This window comes from Trachinotus anak, unplaced genomic scaffold, assembly GCF_046630095.1.
Source record: "Trachinotus anak isolate AG129_WGS33_773 ecotype Australia unplaced genomic scaffold, CSIRO_AGI_Tana_v1 ptg000033l, whole genome shotgun sequence".
Lineage (NCBI taxonomy): Eukaryota > Metazoa > Chordata > Actinopteri > Carangiformes > Carangidae > Trachinotus > Trachinotus anak.
In genome coordinates, this window is record NW_027273884.1 from 7,509,850 (window position 1) to 7,532,250 (window position 22,401).

The 22,401-nt window shown below is 42.7% G+C and overlaps 1 protein-coding gene across 5 annotated transcripts in view; it reads right to left on the reverse strand.

Moving 5' to 3' along the window:
• clmna (calmin a) overlaps positions 1 to 22,401 on the reverse strand; it is a 50,963-nt gene that overhangs the window by 21,546 nt on the left and 7,016 nt on the right. Inside the window, exon 2 of one of the 5 annotated variants that reach the window (XM_071471251.1) lies at positions 20,271 to 20,346. The exons of 2 other annotated variants lie outside the window; for them this stretch is intronic. Coding sequence is in view for 1 of the 3 variants with exons in the window: in XM_071471248.1 (XP_071327349.1) it covers positions 244 to 283 (40 nt within the window). In the remaining 2 variants the exon portion in view is untranslated. Of the gene's footprint in view, positions 1 to 243; positions 314 to 20,270; positions 20,357 to 22,401 lie in introns of those variants that run through there. 2 more of the 5 variants (XM_071471250.1, XM_071471248.1) reach the window with 2 other exon arrangements.

The window sequence follows — 22,401 nt, forward strand, 5'->3', positions numbered from 1 at the left end:
TAAGGACCTGTCAGTCAGAGAGGAGTTCTGATCCCACAACACCTGTTATCAACAAATGGCTCCATCCAAATTATATTTACTTCAACAACTTACACATAATTTCACACAGTCTCCACTGTGGATGGATCTGATGTTGAGGACGTACAGTGATATCATGTCTAACCGTCCAGCTCACACCTGAGTTCACCTGCTGGTGGGGTCAGATCAAGTTCAGAACTGTTTCACACCAAAAAAGAACCTCACCAGAGTTCGTTCGGGACCAGACCGAGACCACCTCCTCCATATGGTCTCAGTGCGATTGTTTTGGTCCCCACCTGAGAGGGCTTACTGTTTGGATGATGATGGATGGATGGATGGTGATGATGATGGATGGATGGATGGATGGATGGATGGATGGATGATGATGATGGATGGATGGATGATGGATGATGATGATGGATGATGATGATGATGATGATGATGGATGGATGATGGATGGATTGATGATGATGATGATGATGATGATGATGATGATGGATGGATGATGATGATGATGATGATGATGGATGGATGATGATGATGATGATGATGATGATGATGATGATGATGATGGATGGATGATGGATGGATGGATGTGCTGCAGCTTGTTTACTGTTGACTTTCTTGGAAAATTCAACAGATTTCTTCTCCCTGAAGGAGCCGAACTCTGCTCAGCCCAGACTGAATCTGCTGCACCACAGCACACACAGCAGACATATGGGGGGGTGGCAACTACAGAGAAGGTGGAGGAGGAGCTCTGGAGGGGTTACCATGGCAGCAAAGTCAGCTGTTATTCATCTTTATGTCCAGTGTGTCTCACTGGAGGCAGTGAGGCTAACTCTGGCTGCTGTGATGATATTGATCGTTTCCTCCGTTTCCTCCAGTGGAATCACGACTGCCTCACTGAGGCCTGATGGGAAAGACAGCAAAAAACACACGTGTACAAGAGTGGAAAATATCGCCCTCCATCACGGGAGAGGTCAAAGTTGGAGTCCTGAGCCACTGATTTGTCACTGTGCCCTGTCAGCTGAACGGCAGTGTGTCCATACTCACAGGGAAATAACACAGAGAATTTCCCTCTGTGCTCTCAGAGAATGCTGGTTGGAGTTGGGTTGGTATTCAGGAGGCGTAGCTCCAGCTTTAATGCATGAATCTTTGTCAGAGGAGACACAGGGAGGTGGCAGAGCAGGAAGGGAGGGAGGGAGGAGAGAAAACAGAAAGAGGATGACAAGAAGAGGAGATGATGGGGAAGAAGTGAGAGACAGAGCCTGGGGGGAGAGGAGGAGGAGGGGGACATGAGGAGCATGCTCAAGAACTGACGAAACAAACACTGCAGCAAAATAAAGAGAGAATCTTGTTTATTTGATCTATTAATATCAGCTTCAACAGGCCAGAGAGCAAAACAGCCACATGATTTCTGAATAATGACAAACTGTAGAACCCGGATCTAATGATCGAGCAGTGAACAGGATCTCCCAATCAACCGACCCTCCTTCAGCTAAAAGCAATAAGCTCACCACCCTTCTTACAGTGGGAACGTAATGTGTGCACAGCAGTGAATTACAATAATTCACTATCACGGAACAACAGTATAAATGTGCCTTGACAGCACCTACAGCTGCCCTGGTCATCACACCACATAACACTGGTTCTGTGAGCTCGAAATTTAAATCTGTCAGGTACAGTTTAATCAATATGTCAGATCTAATTAAAGCTCATTTTCAGGTTGTAGCTATAGGTTATCATCACTAATCAAAACTGTCATAGCTCTGATTTCTGGCTCCATTAAAGGTGATTTCATACTGGATGTTGACCGAATTAATTTTTTAAACTTTTAATTCTAGTGTTGACAGGTAAACCTAATCACAGCAGATTTAGATTTCAGAGGAGGATTTGATACTGGATTTGACTCAACCTCAACTCTACACTCCACCATAACTAAGTAACGTGTTACTGTAGGTTCAGACTGAAGGTGGCCGGCTAATCAAGGTTGCTGATGAAGTTCGCTCTGACACAGATTAAAACACAGCTGTCTGTGTGCTATTTATTCAAGTCCCTGTTAACAGGGACACACCGTAAAGGACTGGGAATGCACGTCTACATTTTGTCATAGCTCATCATTGTAAAGTTGCCTGGACTTCTGATGCCCACACCGGTCAAGATGCTGCTGCTCGCCACCAAGATGCACTGACTCACACAGAAAATGAACTTTGAGTTTTTTGTCGCTTTTGGTCTAAATGTACAGACAGATGGAAACAATTAGCCATGTCTAGATCCTTACACTACATTAGTGGCTTTACTAATAGTCAAAGTCAGCTTTATTGTGTAGCATAATTGACAATAAAGCTGACTTTGACTTTGACTATTATAAAGCCACTAATGTAGTGTTTTTCATGTGAAGGATAGATTTCTATATAGTTAAAGCTCCATATTTAAACTTCTCCTGTGTTTTATCTGAAGTGTTGATCTCCATCAGAAGATATATTTTTGGTTTAAAAAAACAAAAACCATCTCAGTGTAGTTTTACATCTCCTCTCTTGGGCTTCTCTCTGGAGCTCAAGTAACAACAGGTCAGTTAGCCAATCAGAGGAGAGGATCAGAGCCTCTCTTCTGATTGGCTGACTGATTTCTGAGTGATCCAATAAAAATAGAAGCAGACTTCAGGTAAACACTCACAGAAATCAAATCCTGCAAGGTTAGATGGTGGGTCCAGGTGGGCGGGGCTGGGGCAGGCTGGTTTTAAGGCTCAGTTTCTGAATACAGGCTGTGTGCATTTCTCTGTGGACTTTCACTGTGTTAATATAGAACCTAGACCTGCTTTATAATCACAAACACATGGACATCTACCTTTAGACTGGATGGAGCTTTAATGAGCACAGGTCGCAGCGTAGTGTGAAGGAAACTGAGGGAGACTAACAGCATCCACTCTGTGAGACCAGAGCAGGCAGCCAACAATTGACGATGTAAAACCACTCCTCTCTCAGCCACTTGCATAAAATGAATCACCACAGTTTATAATGAAGTCCATTCATAAGGACAGTCTGAGGTACGCGAGCTCGTACGGATACCATGACCTAATCTGTCATAAAAATGTCAAACACATTGAAGCTGCTGCTCGCCAAAGACTCTGTGAACTCAGCGGTTGTACTCTACCAGAGCTCAGAGCTCTGCTGTGGGTAATACACCTGGAAACATGACATCACTTTTACTGCACATAATGGACGTCTTTTAAAGTTATGTGTAGTTTTATTATACAAGTCTGACTGTGTGTGTTTCCCCACGGTGACTAATTATGTAACTGCTTACAAAGTTGACATTAATGTCAGATGGAAAATGACAGCCTTACAGAAACATAAATAAAGAGCTTGTACTTGTGATGAATCTGTGACCATCACTGCAAACAGAAAGTAACAGCGTCGTTAGTGTCACTGTTTAGTCATTCATTCAGTGGCACAGCAACAAAGAGGGAAGAGTCCTAATGAGACCTCTGTGTGACCTCTGTATGACCTCTGTATTACCTCTGTGTGATCTCTGTGTGACCCCTGTGTGACCTCTGAGTGTACCAGCTCATTAGTTTGGTGGTTGTTTTCAATTTAATTGTAAATGGATAAAATAATGGCTGAACAATTAATCAAAATATTGTCACAATTGCAATATGGTTACGTGCTGCATACGAGCTGCATTTTTTTGATAAAGGTAAAATGTCATAAGTGAAGCATTGTGGTGCTACGCAGACACCGTGGCCTCTAAATCATATTCTCCAGATGTAAGTGAACATGTTTGTCTGGTACAGACAGTGAAATACAAAAATGACCTTTCCCACTATAATTTGACAAGATGTTGCAAGATGATTTGTTTTGCATATCATTCAGCCCTACAAAAAATGATTATTTTTGTCCATCGGTCAACACTCAATAACCCATAAAGACAAAGAGCAAATATGTTTTTAGAACTTTTAGCAAATTTCCTAAAAATCAAAATCTGAAATCTCAGTGATCCAATGAAAATACAGCAGATTTCAGGTAAACACTCAGAGAAACCAAATCCTGCAAGGTTGGATGGTGGGTCCAGGTGGGCGGGGCCTGGCGCATGGCTGAGAGCAGTGTTGTTTGTTGTGACATCAGAAAGTTCCAGAAGTCCTGATGGAGAGAGGAACCTAGACCTGCTTTATAATTAAACACACATGGACATCTACCTTTAGGCTGTGTGGACCTTTAATTCAGGACTTTGTAGAAGCCCCTTTGGCAACAGTTGCAGTTCAACTTCCCCACTGGGGAGGGATATTCAGACAGTCTGTGTGTGTCCGACCTTAACCTCCAGCGTGTGTGTAAACACAATGCACATCATGGTTTCACAAGCTGCACAATTTGCTCTGAGCTTCTCAAATTACACACTGCAGGCACTTCCTGAGACACAGGTGCATCCAGACCAGCAGCATCATTTCCCTCTCACAGCCATGACACAGGCAGCTGTTCAAAGTGGCTCCAACATGAAACATGTCAACACACTTTTCCTGTTTGAGACCTAACAAATCAGTGAAATCTAACACAGAGGGTGATCTCTGCTCAGTAACCAAACATAGGATTTTATTCTTCACCTGTGTTTCCTTCATGTCTGAGCTCAGTTCGTCTGAGAGAAGATCCTCTGACTTTGACAGCTCTGCTTGGTTTCTGGTTGGTTTAATTTGCTTGCCATGCAAACACAAAGAGGCGTAGCTGAGTGCAGCAGCCTTTTGACTGGAGCCTGAATGATGTGTTTCACTGCATTTCTGTCTGCAGAGGTGGAGGCGAGGCTACAGAGGCAAGCAAATATAATCAAGTGGCAATTAGCTTGACAGGCTGTCTGTAGGGTCTGTGGCGTCAGTGTGTCTTTGCTTTATGTCTCAACTTCACCGTCAGAGGGAGGATTCATGCATGTGAGAGTCTGTCCACAACTTCGACTTCGTCAACTAACCTGACAGGAACAGTGGTGATCACACAGCTTGGATTTTATCCACCACAGCAAAACAAAGAGTCCGTCACATCTTCAGTCGTGTGCACAGACGTGCAGGTGAGGGGCCGGACACCTGAGCTTCCTCTCTGCTTGCTGCAGAGGAAGAATCAGAACCATTCAGAAACACACACACAAAGCCAGACAACTGCACGGGGAACACAATGGCAGCTATGGTAACCACTACACACAGAGTAAATATTACAGCAGCGAGCAGTCTGTCAGGGTAACCACCCACTGTTCAAGACTTTAGGACAGAGCTTTACGACTGAGATGTTTCACCAGCTGAGCTCTGTACAGCAGACATTTCTCGGCAGCTGGATACTGTCTTATTAACAGAAGAGGTTTTCATGAAGGTACACACAAATTTAATTTGGGTTTGGAGCGAGACTGGTTTTACCCACAGGCAACGCTGTGGACTTGAAAACATGTTGTTCCCTTTGTGAACACTTGCTTGTGCAAAGCTGTGTAGGAACAGGTTTGATGGCACATTGAGCTTAAATCAATATATTCAATTCCAAACCAGTTTCAAAATCACTTTTTGATATTTTTGACAGACTTATTCATACAAATTGGTTGCACAGTCATCTGTGTTACAGTCCTGCTCTTCACAGCACTAACCAGATTTGGAAACAAATAGGTTTAGAGCTCTTTCCTTCATGAGATCAATATCAGCAAACCTCTGTTTTGTACCTTTGACTATGGATGGAAGTTGGAGTGAGCCAGGGCTGTACAGCGATGGGGATCTATACATTTATGGTAGATTCGTTTCAGCAGCGTCGGGGGATGTATGAGCTACCAAAGACCTGCACCTGTACCTGCAGAGGCCGTGGTACCTGATGAGTGAGCCCAGAGTCTTAGGGACTGTGTCGTGGAAGGACATGCAATTTCATTTATATATGATATGTAGGAGGAAATTGGACAGGTGAATATGGACAGTGTAACTGGGGACTGAAATAGCAGATGACACCTGAAACATGGGGTGGAGCTTCGTTAATGCATGTTCTACACAGACTGCATCATCAAAGGTCAAATTACATGAACTATTCCCTGATGTGTTGCCAGTTTTGTGACAAATGTGGTCAAGCAGAGGCTGATTTACTCCATAGCTGTGTTGTATGCTCTGAATTACAAGATTTCTAAACGCAAATAAGACCAGATCCACTCGTTGGTTAAACTGAGGCTTCAGAAAACTGTATAAAACTTAAAGAACACACAACTCCAGCTCCTGTCCTGTTGTCTCCTTTGTGCAGAGAAACATCAGACTCATCAGTCATATGTTTTCTGAACACAAGTCAAGTGAGCACAAAGTCACAATTCATAAAATAATAAAGCAGCAACCACAAGAAACAAACACAAAACAACAACAAGAACAACAACAAAAGCCCTGAACAGTCCTTGATACAAGCAGAAGACCCTGCACATGTTGATCAGCTACTATAGATAGACCATACTGTCCAGAGAACCACACAGTCCATCAGGCAGGACACAGAGGTCCATCTATAACTGCACTCAAACACATGTGGTCCAGGTACCATAGATGTTCAGTCCATCATCTCCAAAGTCCAAATAAAATGTCATCAAAGGTAAAATATACATTCAGAAAGTCTTCAGACCCCTTCACAGTGTGTTAAAAACAGTCTGACCCCTGTCTGGAGTAAAGATGCTTTATTACACTCAAATTTGAAAAAATGTTCAGCTCTGGAATCATACAGACCAGGGGTCCCTCAGGAGGCTCCTGGGGGAGAATTATTTATGTTCACTCTAAATCCATGTATAAGTAAACACAGTGACAGAATGTTTAACTGTTTTGTTCATGGGTTTAAACACTTTCTGTAATAAAACATCTAAAAGCAAAAGTCTTCTCAGATGGGGGACCCTGGACTCCATGGTCTAGTTTGTGTCAGTTTAAGGGTCTTTGTTGTAAAGGTTCAGGAGGATGGCTTCGGACAAAACAGCCACAGTATCATCCTGAATTCCTTTAGAGCAGAGTTTCTAACTTCTGCTTTCAGTGCAGTGTTTAGATGAGGATGAAGTAGCTCTGAGTTAGCTGGAGCCATGAAGACGACTTTTTCCCCCTGATAAAAACAGCAGAGAGGGAAAGCCTGAAAAATGTTCTGGAACCACCTACGCAGAATCCCACACTCCCTTTGAACAGAGCGTCAGGAGGTGACAGACACCAGGAGGAAGATGTTCCCTGAGACAGGCTAATGAGACCGGTTCGTGTGGTGTTTGAGGTCCTGTGTGTCATTGTTCATCACGATCAGGCTGAGTATCACTGTTCAGTTTGTGTCTGAATGTAGCTGAAATAAAAGGAGTGCTCTTTTATCGAAATATTCATCGCAGCCATCACAGGGGCGTCCCTTCAGACTGCAGTGCAGCACCATCCCGAGGTGTTACATAACTGCAGGGTTCACAGAGAGGCTCCTCCTCTCCCAGGCTCTACCTGTTTGGTGTCACTGGTTCAGACCAGTATCTCAGACCAGTATCTCAGACCAGTATCTCAGAATTCTCAGTTCCTATTTTTCCACCTTTAACTGAATATTGTAGAACTGATTATGAGAATGATTCTTGAGTAAAGATGTCATATGAGCTGTGTAGGGTCAGGTCCTGTAAACTGGATGTGAGTAGCTCCTGCCACAGTTCACAGCATCAGGGCTCATTACAGTCAAAAAAATTTCAGTATCAATTTTGATCAATACCTTGACTTTGATACGGGTTCTTAACAATAACAATTTTATCAAATCCATTTAAAGACCCTGCAAACAAAGTCAGGTGTTTCACCTTGTTAACGTCCACATGATGTTTTTATATATCAAACACACATGATGAGTGAAATCAGTCACCAGTGTTTCCACCTTGAACTGCAGTGAACCAATGACAGTCTCAAAAACAGATTCAGACAGTCAGGGATTCAAATGTCATAGAACCTAAGGAACCAATCCTGTCAACTTGTGGGGACTAAATACACTGAAACCTTGTCAGTACAGAGGGCCAGAGTTAGCATTAGCACAACCACTAACACTGTGTCAGCCACTGCCAGTTACAAGCTAACAAACAACATAAACAAAACATGACAAAACAGTTTGTAAAACAGTGCGTAGCTCCACCATGTTCAATCTGTCCCTAGCCAGATAGCTAACACTAACCAGCTAGCTGAGTGGAAATATCAGCCCAGTGTCTTGTCCAAACATAATCAACAGGAGCAGATGAATTAGTGCCCAGTTTCAACTCAGAAAAGTGTGAACCTATAAACTGGGACCAAAGCATCTGGTTCTGACATAACAAGTAGTTTTTGCTGTTTTAGTCCTAAATAAACAACATGTTTGATGTTGTTAAAAAAAATAGACTTAAATTGAGTTAAAAAATAAATATTTTTGCAGCTTTATCACCCGAACCTTTCATTCACGTGTGCCAAAAAAAGACAGTGAGGGAAAGATCCTCTGGGGACCATCACTACCGAGACCAACGTTTTGATCAGTACTTATGAATCTTTCTCTGCAGCAAAATTTGGAGCAGACAGACTGACAAGAACAGACGTCGGTCTGACAAAGCAGGATTACATAACCTGACTCCAGAAGCCCTGCTCTGTACAGAAGACCAGAGCAGTGATGAGGCAGAAACACTGGCAAACAAGCAAAGCTTCAGAGGCTCTGAGAGTCAATCAATCATTTACAGCCCCCCAGCCTGTGGGGTCATTCTCTGTCACTCACAAGGGTTCAGCTACAGGAATGAAAAGGAAGGAGGAAGGAATCACACCTTTTCACTTCTCACAGTGTGATCAGGTCATTTGTTGTGTGAGATCATTAAAGGTGCTCTGATCAGGATGTTTGGGGCCGATCAGTTTCAGACCATCAGATCATCAACTAACTTCTATTTATCCTGTAGCAATATTTATTTATTGAACTATTCTTAATAAATTCTTCAAAATTACCTGTTCAGGTCTAAACCATTGTTTCCTGTGTTTGGATCACCTGCTGTCTTATATAAGAATCCTTGTAGAACTTCAACCCTGTAATAAACAGTTAAGTTATATGCAATCAGATGAGTCTATCGTTACATGACTGTGAAGACAAAAGAAAAAAATGACTCTCACAGAACTTTGTTCAAATCGCAGAGAACAATAAAAAACAAGGATTTTATCTTTTGAAAATTGTTCTCCTAAGTCTTAACTACAGGCCTGATGTCATTACCATAGCGACCAGTGATGTTGTCACATGACTGACATCATGTTCACCTGTTAAAAGGCGTCTATAAACTAATTAAGTTGTACAGAAAGCCTTTTCCTGGTTAACGTCTACAAACATTTGGATGGACTGAAAACTGAAAGACGAGACGTGGACCAATCAGTATCCGTGCAGCTGAGGTTACTGATCCAGCTTATCTGTTAGAAAGGGTTAATGAGTCACTGAGCAAGAGAGGAAAACCAAACACAAGAGGCAGAAACACAGAGTGAGGAAGCTTTTCTGCTGTCAGTGTTGTTTTTGTGCTGGATCATGAGGAGGTGTTTTACTGCCACTGATCACGTGCAGCGTTCACTGCCACTCTCCTTTTGGTTTCTTTAAAACTTGCTCTCACTTTCATTGATGCAACATAACACAAAGGAAAACTAAGCAACATAGTCTGTACATGATGCACAGTGGCACACAGGTCACAGCACAATGCAATGTAAAGCAACACATGCAAGTGTCCATTCCTGTTAGATTACATTGTAATGTGAGTATTTCTACAGTTTACCACATAATCATCACATTAGAGAATAAATTAAATGTTTTGCATTTAACAAGTAAACCTGTTTCTTCTTTAAAAAGAGTTTAAAGAAATATCAAACAGCACAGAACACCAGCCGCTCTATAAATAGGACGTCTTGCTACATAATATTTGACTATATGATCATTGGTGGTTCATTTTTCTTTTTTTTTCTCTTTTTTTTCTTACTGTTGTTTCTGAGCTGTATCAAATTTTTATCAACAAAATATTTTTGTTGTTATTTCCTTGTTAATTTAAATTATTGTTTTGAATTATGATGTAACGTTGAATTGCGTGGAGCCCAGAAGGAGTATCTGCTACCTTGGAAGTGGCTGATGTTGATCCAAATAAATAAATAAATAAAAATAAATACTGAGTTGGTTGTCTGGTTGTGGAGCAATTAGTCAAACTGGACTTTCTGGACCTTTCTTCACCATCTCATGATACCTTCAACAACATGACCACATCAACACAACACTGTGTGTTTGATGGACAGTGAGCTGCTTTCAGTGTGAACGCCTGAGGAGTGTGTCCTGTGGAGGGGAGCGGAGCTGGACCAGCTAAGATAGAACACCTCAGTGTAATCATGATCCTCATCCTTCCTCTGAATCATCTCTTTACATCTGCACAACAGAAATATGATCTCTCCCTGTCATCCAGTCAGCACGTTTGTGCAATCACTGGTCAAAGGCCAGAGGCGAGCATTTGTCCTTGTGTCATTGTCCCTGGACCACAAACTGCATCCTGAGCACACTGCCACCACTCAGCTGTGGAATGTGTCTTGTTTTCTACAGTCACCACTTTAAAAGCACTTAAGGGGAAGTGAAGTCTATGAAAAAAATCGCTTTAAACCCTGCTCCAGTGTCCTTGATGATTAATACTCAAATTAAAAATCTACAGACTAAGTGCTGCTTTGCACAGAAAACCTTACCTCTTCAAAGTTCAGAAGACTAATGAGTGCTGCACAAACAAGCTAAGAGTTCAACATAAAGCTTCTGTTACAGCAGAGTCTCACAGTAGGTTGGATGAGACAGTACCATTCCTGTGGCTGTACTGAACCACCATCAGATACATGACCCTGACCTCCAGGTTTTTCATGTAAATATGAGACAGATCATTTCTCTTGTTGTTGGTAATTGACAAACAGAACATGGGGAAGAAATTTAAGTATTATTTAAGTTATATGTTAGTGCTAATTAGCAGGAATTGGTGTCTGTGCAGACATGCTAATGATGCTGACAGGAGCATATGCTTGCCACAGTTTTTAAAACCGGCATGCACCTAAATCTCAGCTCCACACACCTTTTTGCCCATTTTTTAGATTATCTGGGAGTTAGGGGCGGAGTCAGGCACTGCAAAGATGGCGACGGTGGAGCAGCTCACTCTGAGCTTCATGAAGCTCTTCAGAAACCTGTGGGTGACGTCACAGAGGGTACATCCATCTTTATTTACAGTCTATAGGTGATCACCTATAATCACCTGCTCTCCTTATTACATTCCATAATTATGATGTACTGTTATGCAATCTCTAGTGACCATAGTAATTATGACTGGAGCATAGAAGAAAGTGAGACTGTGTAGACAAAGTCTGTGTGGGGAGGAGGTCAGGGTGCATGGATGGGTTGACAAAACACAGGACTTTGACACAGGAGACTGCTGCTGCTTTCCCATTTCAAACCGTTTGTCATCGTTTCTCTTAACATGACCTAAACTGCCTGTTCACAATTGTAACCATAACGCCAGCGGTCCGGTATGCTCTATGGGCTGTGTCAAGAGTTGGGAAATTCAACCTTTATAGTTGTTGGATGATTTACTGGACAATTAACCATACAAAGAAAATGCAGATGTCCTAAACCAAGGGAACAAAGGTTTGGCTCCTGAGGGGTAAAACAGTAATTAAAAACAACAGGATATGACCCCAATAAAGAGATAATTTATGGGTTAATGCTAATATTCATCAGCCATGAAACACTGCGACTGAGCAACAGTTTCCACTCTGATTTTCAGCATCAGCCAAACCTGAAATCTCAGGCCTAGATACAAGGTATAAATTCACAATTTTTCCACAAAACACAGGGGGACCCAACGGCTATTTTCTCTTCTGAGTTGAGATGATGGTTTTAAGAATTCCAAATTAACTTCTGCTAAATGCAAATGGAAAATTACCAAAGGAAAGACAGTTTAATTGTATTCATGTATCTTTCTACAGTGATGGCATTAATGCTTAGCAGAGGGGGCAAGGTTTTTGGTGGCAACTGACACTGTCAATCCTGTAATTTGATTGGTTGTCCATGACCCCATACGTTCTCCATGATTTGGACCACAAGATAAACCAAGTACAGGGTGTACAGGAGCTGCCGGTGACTCAGTGCTAACATTACAACACATTAGCAAACTAGGCTAACTAACTTCCATTTTCTGAGTGGAACACAATCTTAACAGCATGATGGGTCCCCACAAGTCTTAAGTGTTGTAAAGGGACAGACGCCTAGAAAGCAGAATGAAACACATGCCCGGGTCCTCGGCCCGAGTCTGGCCCATATACTTCCCACATGTGGGCAGATTCCAGCTGTTATCCTCTGGTACTGGCTGGCAGCCAGAAGAATTTCTGTGTGCGCTCCAGAATAGGACCAGACTACTTTATGCCATTAACTTTGTATTTTTTTTCTCTCCCGTAGTTTGTGCTTCTCCTCTCTCTCCATCTCTCTGTCCTCATTCTGCAGGTCTCTCTGCCTCTGGAGCAGCAGGATCCAGATCCACCACTACTCATCTTTACTATTAACCACTGTTATCTGTCATTATTATTGATAACACCATTACCGACACAGCTGTTCCTGGTCTCTCTCTCTCTCTTTTCTCCCCCCCCCCCCCCCCCCTTTTTTTATCTTCTCCTAAATCCAACCGGTCGAGGCAGACGGCCGCCCCCCCTGAGCCCGGTTCTGTTGGAGGTTTCTTCCTGTTAAAAGGGAGTTTTTTCTCCCCCCTGTCGCCAAGCGCTTGCTCTTTGTGGGAACTGTTGGGTTTTTCTCTGTAACAAAGTAAGGTCTTGACCTTACCCTGTAAAGTGCCTTGAGATAAAGTATATTATGATTTAATAAAATCATAATATACATTATAAATAAATAAATAAATAAAATTGATTTGAATTGAATTGAAAATGTGGAAGTAGCATCTGACAATCACACGATCGTATATGGGCCAGACTTGGGCTGTGGAACCGGGAAATATACTGGGGCAGAAGGAAACAAGCATGTGGCCCAAGTATGGGCCAGATTTATTTTGACCACTCGTGGATAAGGGGAAAAAGACGTCTTGGTCATATAATGTACAGTCAGATGTTCTCTAGTCAGTGCACCACGTAAGCTGACAGCGTATCTCCTAGCAACACCAGCTCTCAGCTGTGACTCACCAGATGCCGTGGGAAACACCCACTCAGAGGTTCAAGGCTGTTTGTGTCCAGTGTGTCCAAAAACTGTTTCATCCTCTACAGTGAAACGGAAAAATATACAGGTTATGTTTTCTCATCAGAGAGGGATCTCTCTGTTCCAGGCACCAGATCAGGTGATAAGGTAAAAAAAACACTCTTCAAGTCTCTACAATCTGTTGCTGAAAGATAATAAAATGTTTCAAGTGTGGTTGTATCCTCAGAAGGATGATGTAACCTTGAAGAATTACCCTGGAGCTCTTTTTACCTGACTGCAGACGTGACATACTTAACAGACAACACAGAGTAATAACACAGTTTTTTGATCCCACAGATCAAATCAGAGAGATTTGCTTTGAGAGGGCTCCTGTCTGAGCCGTTTAACTGACTCATCTGAGAACCCAGAACAATACACTTTGGCTGATGTCATCTTGTGTCAAATATCTTCCACATTCCAGCAGATTACACAAACCAGCAGCTTCCCACAGGCTCCTGGGTAGGATTTAACTGATAAGCTGAACCCAAGTTTTGTGACCAAAAACCAATGCAATGAGTTCTCAAAGGAGGACGGATTTAGCTAAAAAAAATAAAAAGGCTTTTCACCAGTTTTCCACTGTTTTGACTGTAAGGGTGAAGCATCAGGAGATACAGCAGGTTGAATCACTGGGAAATTGAAAAGCAATCCCTAGTGGGTGTGTGTTTTTCTGTAGCACTGGTACCTGCTCAGTGAACACCCCCACGGGCCTCAGGTCAACCTGAGAGCTCGTCTCTTAGAAACACAGTGGTGCAGTACGCGGCTCTCTGTCATCTCTGCCGTTAACCCTCTGAAAGCAGCTCTGCTTCAGAGTGCCTGTTAGTGCCGGACCATTTCTCCGCCCTGGCAGCGCACCTCATAAAACCCAGCCCTTCAGACCAAACACAGACTGGAGACAAAGAGAGAGCCAAACCAGGATTACATCACCCACCAGTGGAGGCTAATCTGACAATATAACCAGTGACCTTTTAAAAAGTGCTGAGGTATTTTTAGAGGGGAAACGGGATTGGTTTTACGAAAGAAGCACTTTTCAGACTTCTTTCTGACACAGAGGGTTAACAGGTAAATGCCTGGTGAAGGCAGAAAGTTAAAGCTGCATTGGGTCAGAGGAATTTATGCTCCAATCCACTTAAACATTAGTTAAACAACAGAAAATCTTATCGATGCGTTAAGGCTGAAAAAATAAAATATGAATGTGAAAAACCCTCCAACATTACAAACAAACCTGCTGCATCCTTTATCTTCCCTCTCCCTCCTTCATATTAGCAAAGATCAGTGCACAAAACAGTGAAGTAGAGTCATCACATTTTCACCCATGGCTGAACGTAACTTTCACTGTTTGAAATGACGAATAGCGGCTGTGAGTAACTCAATGACAGAAGAAAATTTCATTATCTGTAATCACATTTGTGCTTGACCGAAGATTATTTGTTGTGGAAGAAGGTCCAAAATCATGTCTGGTTAATTTTAGGAGTCACATTCTCCCAGTTAAATTTTCATACATATCATATGTGTGTTACACACACACACACACATGCACGTTTGCACAAAAGTGTCTTTGCAGATGAGTTCAGTTGTATCATTTTCTGTTTGTTTGTAACTGTGTTATTTAGGTAAATCTTAGCCATTGGATCAGACTCAGTGCCATAGGAACAAAAAGTCTATTCACCAGGCTCCAGCCTTTATATTTATGGTTAAATTCATCTTATTATAGTCTGTCTGACCATATATTAGATATACGTTCAGATAGCTATGGCTATCTTTGCTATCTGCAACTTACAACCTGGATCTTGTGTTTACTAACTGTCTGTTGCTAACTACTGCTAACAGCAGGATTAAGGTCACAGACTCTATCTTACACCCGGCACAAATTGCAATGCGAGTGTCTTTGCTAGTTTCAGACAGACGCTGTTGTCATTTTCCCATGCAGCTCCCTCGCTGTTTAAATAGCAAATACAGTCCATCTGAGCACCCACGGGTGTGTTGGTCTTAAAATTAGGTGTGTTCAGGTGCATTGTTGGCACATTGCTATCTTAAGGTAGCAAGAAAGAGATTGACCAACAAAAACTTGGTCTAAGGTCAGAGGCAAAGTGTTTCAGTGTTATTTTAAGGACACATCCTGCCATAATTGTGCAGCCACTCCAGTGTCAATACACATGACCAGTCACTGTGTAACCACACACCTCTACACACATCAGACTGGTCAATTATAACTCCATATAACATGGAGACGCTCATGGACTTCCATCATAAGTGTAACTTTTATTATTCAAATTTAAACGGAGGGGGTAAAGGCGCACATCACACCCTCAGTTTAATAGTTTGCACCCATGTCTGTTTGGTGGCATCCTGCTGTTTTCCTTCTTTCACATCTGCCATTATAGTAGCAATCTGTCAAGGTGCAGGAGAATGGAGAAGGGAAGGGGAGATGGCACTCTTATTGGTTTATTGCTCGTTTCACCCAAAACACACCCATGATTAAAAATTTGGACACGGACACGCCCTAAATGTCCTTAGATCAATAATATAGAGCCAAAACTGTCTTCCTGTCAGTTCAGAGGTCTGTACTGTGAAGCAGGATCTGAGGTCATCGAGGTAACTTCAGGTTTAACTCTGGTTTGGTAAATCTCCACGGTAACTGATGCTGAACTCCGGAGCAGGTTAACTTCAGAGGATCAGATCAAAACCTGTCAACAGCCAAACTACTGACCAATCAGATCACTGGAAAAAACTGAGTCATCATTTCTACAGGATCCTGAAAAGAGCAAAAATACTCCATCAGTATAACTCCTGTTATCATTTACAGTTTATCATTAGCCTGACTTTAATAATTGGAAATTATTTCTAGTGTTTCCTCTCTATTCCAGTCTGTTTACATTTCCCGTTGCTGAATATACTGTATCTTCTGGATGTTGTAAAAACCAAATTTACCTGCATCTGATGATGTTGCTTGTAATTAACATCTCAGATAGGTAAACTACCTGAGCCTGTAGATAACCAGCTTCACAGCACAGGTTATCAGGATGGCTGATGTTGGGTTCAGCAGAGACAGATAATAAAAAGATATCCTGATATGTTGAACCTGTTCATACTTCAGCCTGCAGCTGTTCTAGTATTTGCTTTGGATCTTCTCCAGCTCTGCTCAGCTCCCTATGCTGAAAGATAATTTAGATGTGTATGTTTGACATACAGTATCCTACTCCGTTGTCCTCTGTATGCAATTACCCACTATGACATAAATGAAATCCAGCCACTGTGCAGCCCAGATGAAAGAAGGTAAGAGGTTCCAGTTGTTTTCCAAAGTTATGTAATCTGACAGATGTGCGCCCTGCTCTGCTGCAGGCAGCACATCTGCCAGACATTGAAATGGCCTTTATATCCTCTGTTATCAACAGTGCTCACATTAAAATCAGTCACTCAACCGTCCACCCAGGACAGAGACAGACTGGATCTCAGTGTCTTCAGTTGAGGTTAAGATCCGTTGTAGGATCAGGTTTCTTAAGCAGGAGGGAGGACATCTGATAAGACAACCTGGTCTCCTCCAGGTGGGTGACATCACTGATCTCTCACCACCTCCTCTACAGAAACCAGGTGCTTACTCATCATCTGTGCCTTCATCATGTGGCCTGTCAGCCCACACTTCAACACACCCACACTGAGAAACAGCGAAGTATCTCAATGTTCACTTTCAGTTCATTACTCACTGTTATAAAAGATTTAAGACCCTCAAGTTTCACCTGGTTAATGTCCTCATGATGTTTTTATATGATAAAGACATATCATGAGTGAAATAATCAGTCAACACCATGACTGAGTGTTTCCACCTTGAACTGCAGTGAACCAATGACAGTCTCATAAAAACAGATTCAGACAGTCAGGGATTCATATGTCATAGAACCTAAGGAATCAATCCTGTCAACTTGTGGGGACGGGGGGCAGGGATAAATACACCTGAAACCTTGTCAGTACAGAGGGCGAGAGTTAGAATTAGCACAACCAGTAACAGTGTGTCAGCCACTGCCAGTTACAAGCTAACAAACAACACAAACAAATAAAAGATGCTAACTACGCTAACCGTTCTGATACATCTGCTAGTCTCTGATTCTGGTCTCAACAGACTCCTCATCTGAGTCTGGGTCTGACTGAGGCTCAAACATGAGGCTGAGTCTCTCTGATGTTTCCTCCTCGAACCATCTTCATCCTCTCTGCTCTTTCACCTGGACACCTGGAGCCAGCAGGTGGTGGGCGGGGCCAAGGCCTGATCCAGGTGTCTCAATCAGGAAGTCAGAGTAGATGAGCTTCAGACCAGTTTTTATGAAGACATGTTCAACTAAATATGAATCATAGCAAAGGATTCTAGAGAATCTAGATTTCCAGAGTAAACAACAGCTTTGCAGATTGTTGACTGTGTTTTTAGTTAACTAGGCCTCTACTGGCTTTGAAAAGCTACAATAGAGCAGGTACATTGTAATGTTTATTAATGTTTACTCACTGACCTGGTTTAGTGTATTAGCATGCTAACATTTGCTAATTAGCATTGACCACAACGTGCAGCATGGGAATGTCATTAGTTTGGCAGGAATTTGGTCCCAAAGCAAAGTATACGTTTAAATTTTGACCTGATGATGGCGCTACAGGAAACGTCTCCAACATCAGTAGGACTCATCATCCGGGGACAATCCATCCTGTAGCTGCTGAGATATTTTCAGTGTGGGCCAAAGTGGTGAGCTGACACAATGGCCGCCATTAGCTTTGCTAATAGTAAAACAGCTGTTGCAGACCTCTCCTCCATTAATAAACTGTTTATATGGATGTGATTACTTGAACCTAACAGTTAAAATCTGCTGAAATTAAAGCCAAATCAGTGGGATGAGAGAGTGGCTGAGTGAGTGAGTGAGTCAGCTGCTTTTGTTGTGAATGTTGGTGTTGTTCAGGTGAGTGATGAGTGAGTTGAGAATGAATTTTGTGCACACAATGACAGAAAAGAGGAAAATAACAAAAAAGAAAGAATGAAATCTAGAAACATGGTCCTGGTGTAACTACACAGGATGAGACTGTAGCTTTTCGTCAGTACATGAAACAGAAACTGCTGTTGTTAAGTTGGTCCATGAGACCCTGTGTTGTCTCGACCCTGTGGACACAGTCCTCTGCTGAGGGAGCTGGAGACTCACAAAAACAAACCCAGAGAGAAGCTACAGCTGCTTTATCTACACTCATGTAGATCACATGCAAAGTGTGAAAGTGAAAGAAAAACTCTTGTTTGCATAAAACCAACCTCTTGTGGAGGGAGAAATGACAGCGCACTTTTTTAAGAGGTCGGGGTGGCAGCATATTTCTAACTGGTGATGTAATGGGCATGTTACCTAATCATAATTCTAAGTAGGTCGTTATCACTGGCCAATTAGACCATCACCAGTATAATTATGCCGGGGACCTGGTGCAATGCCAAAGAGATGGTTATGGACCTCAGTAGGACCAGGACTCTGATAAACACCATTTCCGTTCTGGGAGAGGAGGTGGAGGTCATGGAATCTGGACTGGAAATGAACCATGTCTGCAGCAAGATGATGATCAACTGGAGGATCATAAATAATAAAAACTGTAACAGTTAAAAGTTTGTTTCTCCTCCTAAGAGTTTTAAAAATTAGCACGAGTTTCCCTTTTTCTTTTTTGTTGTTAAGATCTCACATTTTAACAGTCACAACCATCTTTATGACAAAAACTCTCAACACATCGTAACAACTGAACTGAACACCTCCTTTCCTCCTCCTTCTCCTCACACACAGTCTCTCGTCTCATCTCTCCAAGTTTGGAGGTTTGTGAGCGGCTGTTCTGAAGTTTGTAATTTCTCCGTCACCATCTTGGTTTTTTGAAACCAGTAGAAATCATATTTGGAGGAGAGGGTGGAGCTGAGGAGGAGTGAGGGGTGGATCTGACCTGCTCTGTACTCTATCTTGATTGTCAGGCAGATGTGTGGTACAGTCTGTCAATCACACAGTAGCCCCGCCCTAATGCATCCCCTGCTTTATGATCTATTTTCCTCTGAATGGAGCATAATTTAAAAACTGAACATCATGTTGTATTGAAGAAGACTTGAAACTAGAGACTGAGACATAAACTCATCAGGGAAAAATTTACTGAGGTAATAAATCAAGTGAGAAGTAGAGACATTTTCCCATAGACTTCAATACAATCAGACTTCTTTTTACAACCAGTGGAGTCGCCCCCTGATGGTCATTAGATAGAATGCAGTCTACGTCCAGGTTTATAGACAGTCTGTGGTCGAGACACAGTGATTGGCTGAGCAGCATCATGTGAGATGATTGCGATCAGTCTGTGAGTTTCCTGGGCCTCTAAACCACAATTTAATAATTCTCAATAATATGTAGGTCCATCATCTGTGAACCAAACTGATCAGTAGACTGGTGAGAATCACTTTGTCCTTTCACCCCAGCTGAGAAATGTTCCTGTGGTCTTCAACACGTCGGGCTTCATTTACTAATATGTGCATAGAAATGCAAAATTACCATCAGATTCATGACACACAAGCACCGGCCACAGATTGATCCACCGTGTGTGTGTGTGTGTGTGTGTGTGTAACATGTTTGTACACACGGTTTAAACACAGATCTCTGCATGTTGGTGACTGAGGCCACAGAACCACTGCTCAAATGTCTGACAACACAGAACCTGCAGCTACATCAGTCCAGGATAAAAAGCCTCCGTTCCAAACAAAATCCAATCTGACAGTTTGTTAACAGATTTAGGTTCAAGCACAGCTCAGTGCACGGGTCAACCTGCAGGACCTACCACAGTCTTTACACAGGCTCATTCACCTAACACAGAATCACCTACAAATACGAAACTGTGTATTTCTGCTTCACCTCTATGATAATAAAGGAGCTTTAGTCTGTTTGTTACTTTCATTTTCATTATCACAGTGTCACCAGGAGATCCATAAACTGCCATGAGATCATCTTTGTTCATGCACTTACTGCAGGTGATGATGCTTTTACAAGTTAATGCCTGTCGTATTTTTCCATAACTGTCTGTTACCTGCAGCTCATCACTGATCCTGAGCAGGTCTGAGTGACTCACATCCTCTGACTTCTCTGGGAATCTCGTCGGAGCACTGGATCGCTCTGTGAATTACAAAACGTAGGAGTGTCAGTGGGTCAGCTGGGGGTTTCAGTTATGATTAGGATGTTCTGGGACCAGAGGTGCAGTGTGGCCCACAGCGCTGTATCTGACAGCAGTCTGAGAGCATGAGAAACACTGTGTAATGTGATGCAGGTCTCACAATCGACTGTCATGGTGCTGCCCGGGTACACATGCTGCTGCTGCTCAGTAAAGATCAGCTTGGGGGGTTGGGGCTGTGCAGGGAGACGCTTATTTACTGTGGAACAAACACACATCTGAAACTGTTTATAGAAGCTCTGCTGCAGAGAAGATTCAGAAAGAATGAGGGGGCACATGAATGAGAAGGGACCTCCTTTGTTGCCCCCCCCCCCCTCCTGGGTGGAGGGGGACGGTCCAGTGTGAGCAGACGGGGGCTGTGCTCTCACTGCTGTTTGCCGACAGAGGAGAGTCAGCAGAAGCCTCTTTGTTTGGCCTGGGTGACACACTCTGCCCCCCAGCACAGATACAGACACAACTCCCCCACTGTGCAGGACCGCACATGCACACAACCACGGGTGGTGACTGCACACACCTTCATACAGTCACAGTCTCAAAGAGCACACACACACACAGACACACACACACACACACACACACACACACACTGTAAGTCAAGTCTGCAGGTGACTTTAGGCTACTGAGGCATGATGGGTATGTGAGTTATGAGTTCTGTTTGTGTCTCTGTGCAACAATATGCAAATAACAATACACCGAGTTTTAAACCTCTGCTGAAAACCAGACTTGGTGTGAGACAACAACATGAGACCAGACTCATTTTACTGTGTGTGTTTGTTAAACAAATCCACTGAACACAACCTGACATGAGAGGTACTGTCGTCAGCCCTCACCAGTGACTCTGGAAGACTGGGAATCAGTGTTTCCATTATGCTGGTATAATATCAGACATATTAGCTGCACACCTTTTTACTAATTACACGCACTTTTGTCTATAGTGTCCCTCAGAGGCAGATCAGATGACTACAAAGATGTTTTTGTGTTCTGTAGTTTTGTTTCTTATAAGCTAAGTTTTCCATCAGTCTAGACTCAATCATCCACAATGACAAAGTGAAACATGTTTAAGACATTTTTACAGATTTACTCCATTCAATTTATTCAGCTGCTTCCTGTTTGTTTTAATTATCCTTGAGTCGTGTCTAGAACTGGACTGGAGCCCACCTGGATACTTTAGTTTAGATCTTGAAGTCCAGTGACCTCTCTGTGGACCTCCGTGATGAAATTATGTCAAAGACTTGGATCAAGGCAAAAGCATAAAACCATTTCTAAAGCTCTGAGTGTTCCCAGGAGAACAGTTGCCTCAATAACTGTGAAACTGGACGAAGTCCAGGACCAGGACTCTTCTAGAGTTGGTCATCAAGCCAAACTCAGTAACTGGAGAAGAAGGACCTTGGTCAGGGAGGAGACCAAGAACCCAAATGTCCCTCTAACAGAGCCTCAGAAGTTCTCTGCAGAGATGCAGAACCTGCTGGAAGGACGACCATCTCAGCAGGTCTCCATCAATCCGGTGACTGGACAGAGACACTGTGAGGAAAGCAGCCTGCTGGAGTTTGACTGACGGCATTTAAAGACTCTGAGAGCAGGAGGAATAAGAGGAAAACTGGGCAGAACAGGGAGGAAGGATGAATAAAGTCCAGTACAGAGAGATCCATGAAGAAAACCTGCTCGAGTCCAGAAGACCAGAGAGAAAGAGACTGTGGTTCACCTTTCAGCACCACCACGACCCAAAACCAAGACAACACTGGACAAGTCTCTGACTGCCCTTCAGTGTCCCAGACAAAGTCCAGACCTAAACCCCACAGACCATCACCACAGACACTTCCAGGTGATCAGAGCTTGTAGAGACTTGAAACTGAAACTGCTTTAAAAGCACAAGATCTGAATGGAACACTAAGAAATAAGAAAGTTCAGCTTTTCATTTTTAACAAATTTTAGAAAAATATAAAAACGTATTTTCACTTTGTGGTGTGGGTTGCTGGGTGTAGACTGGTAA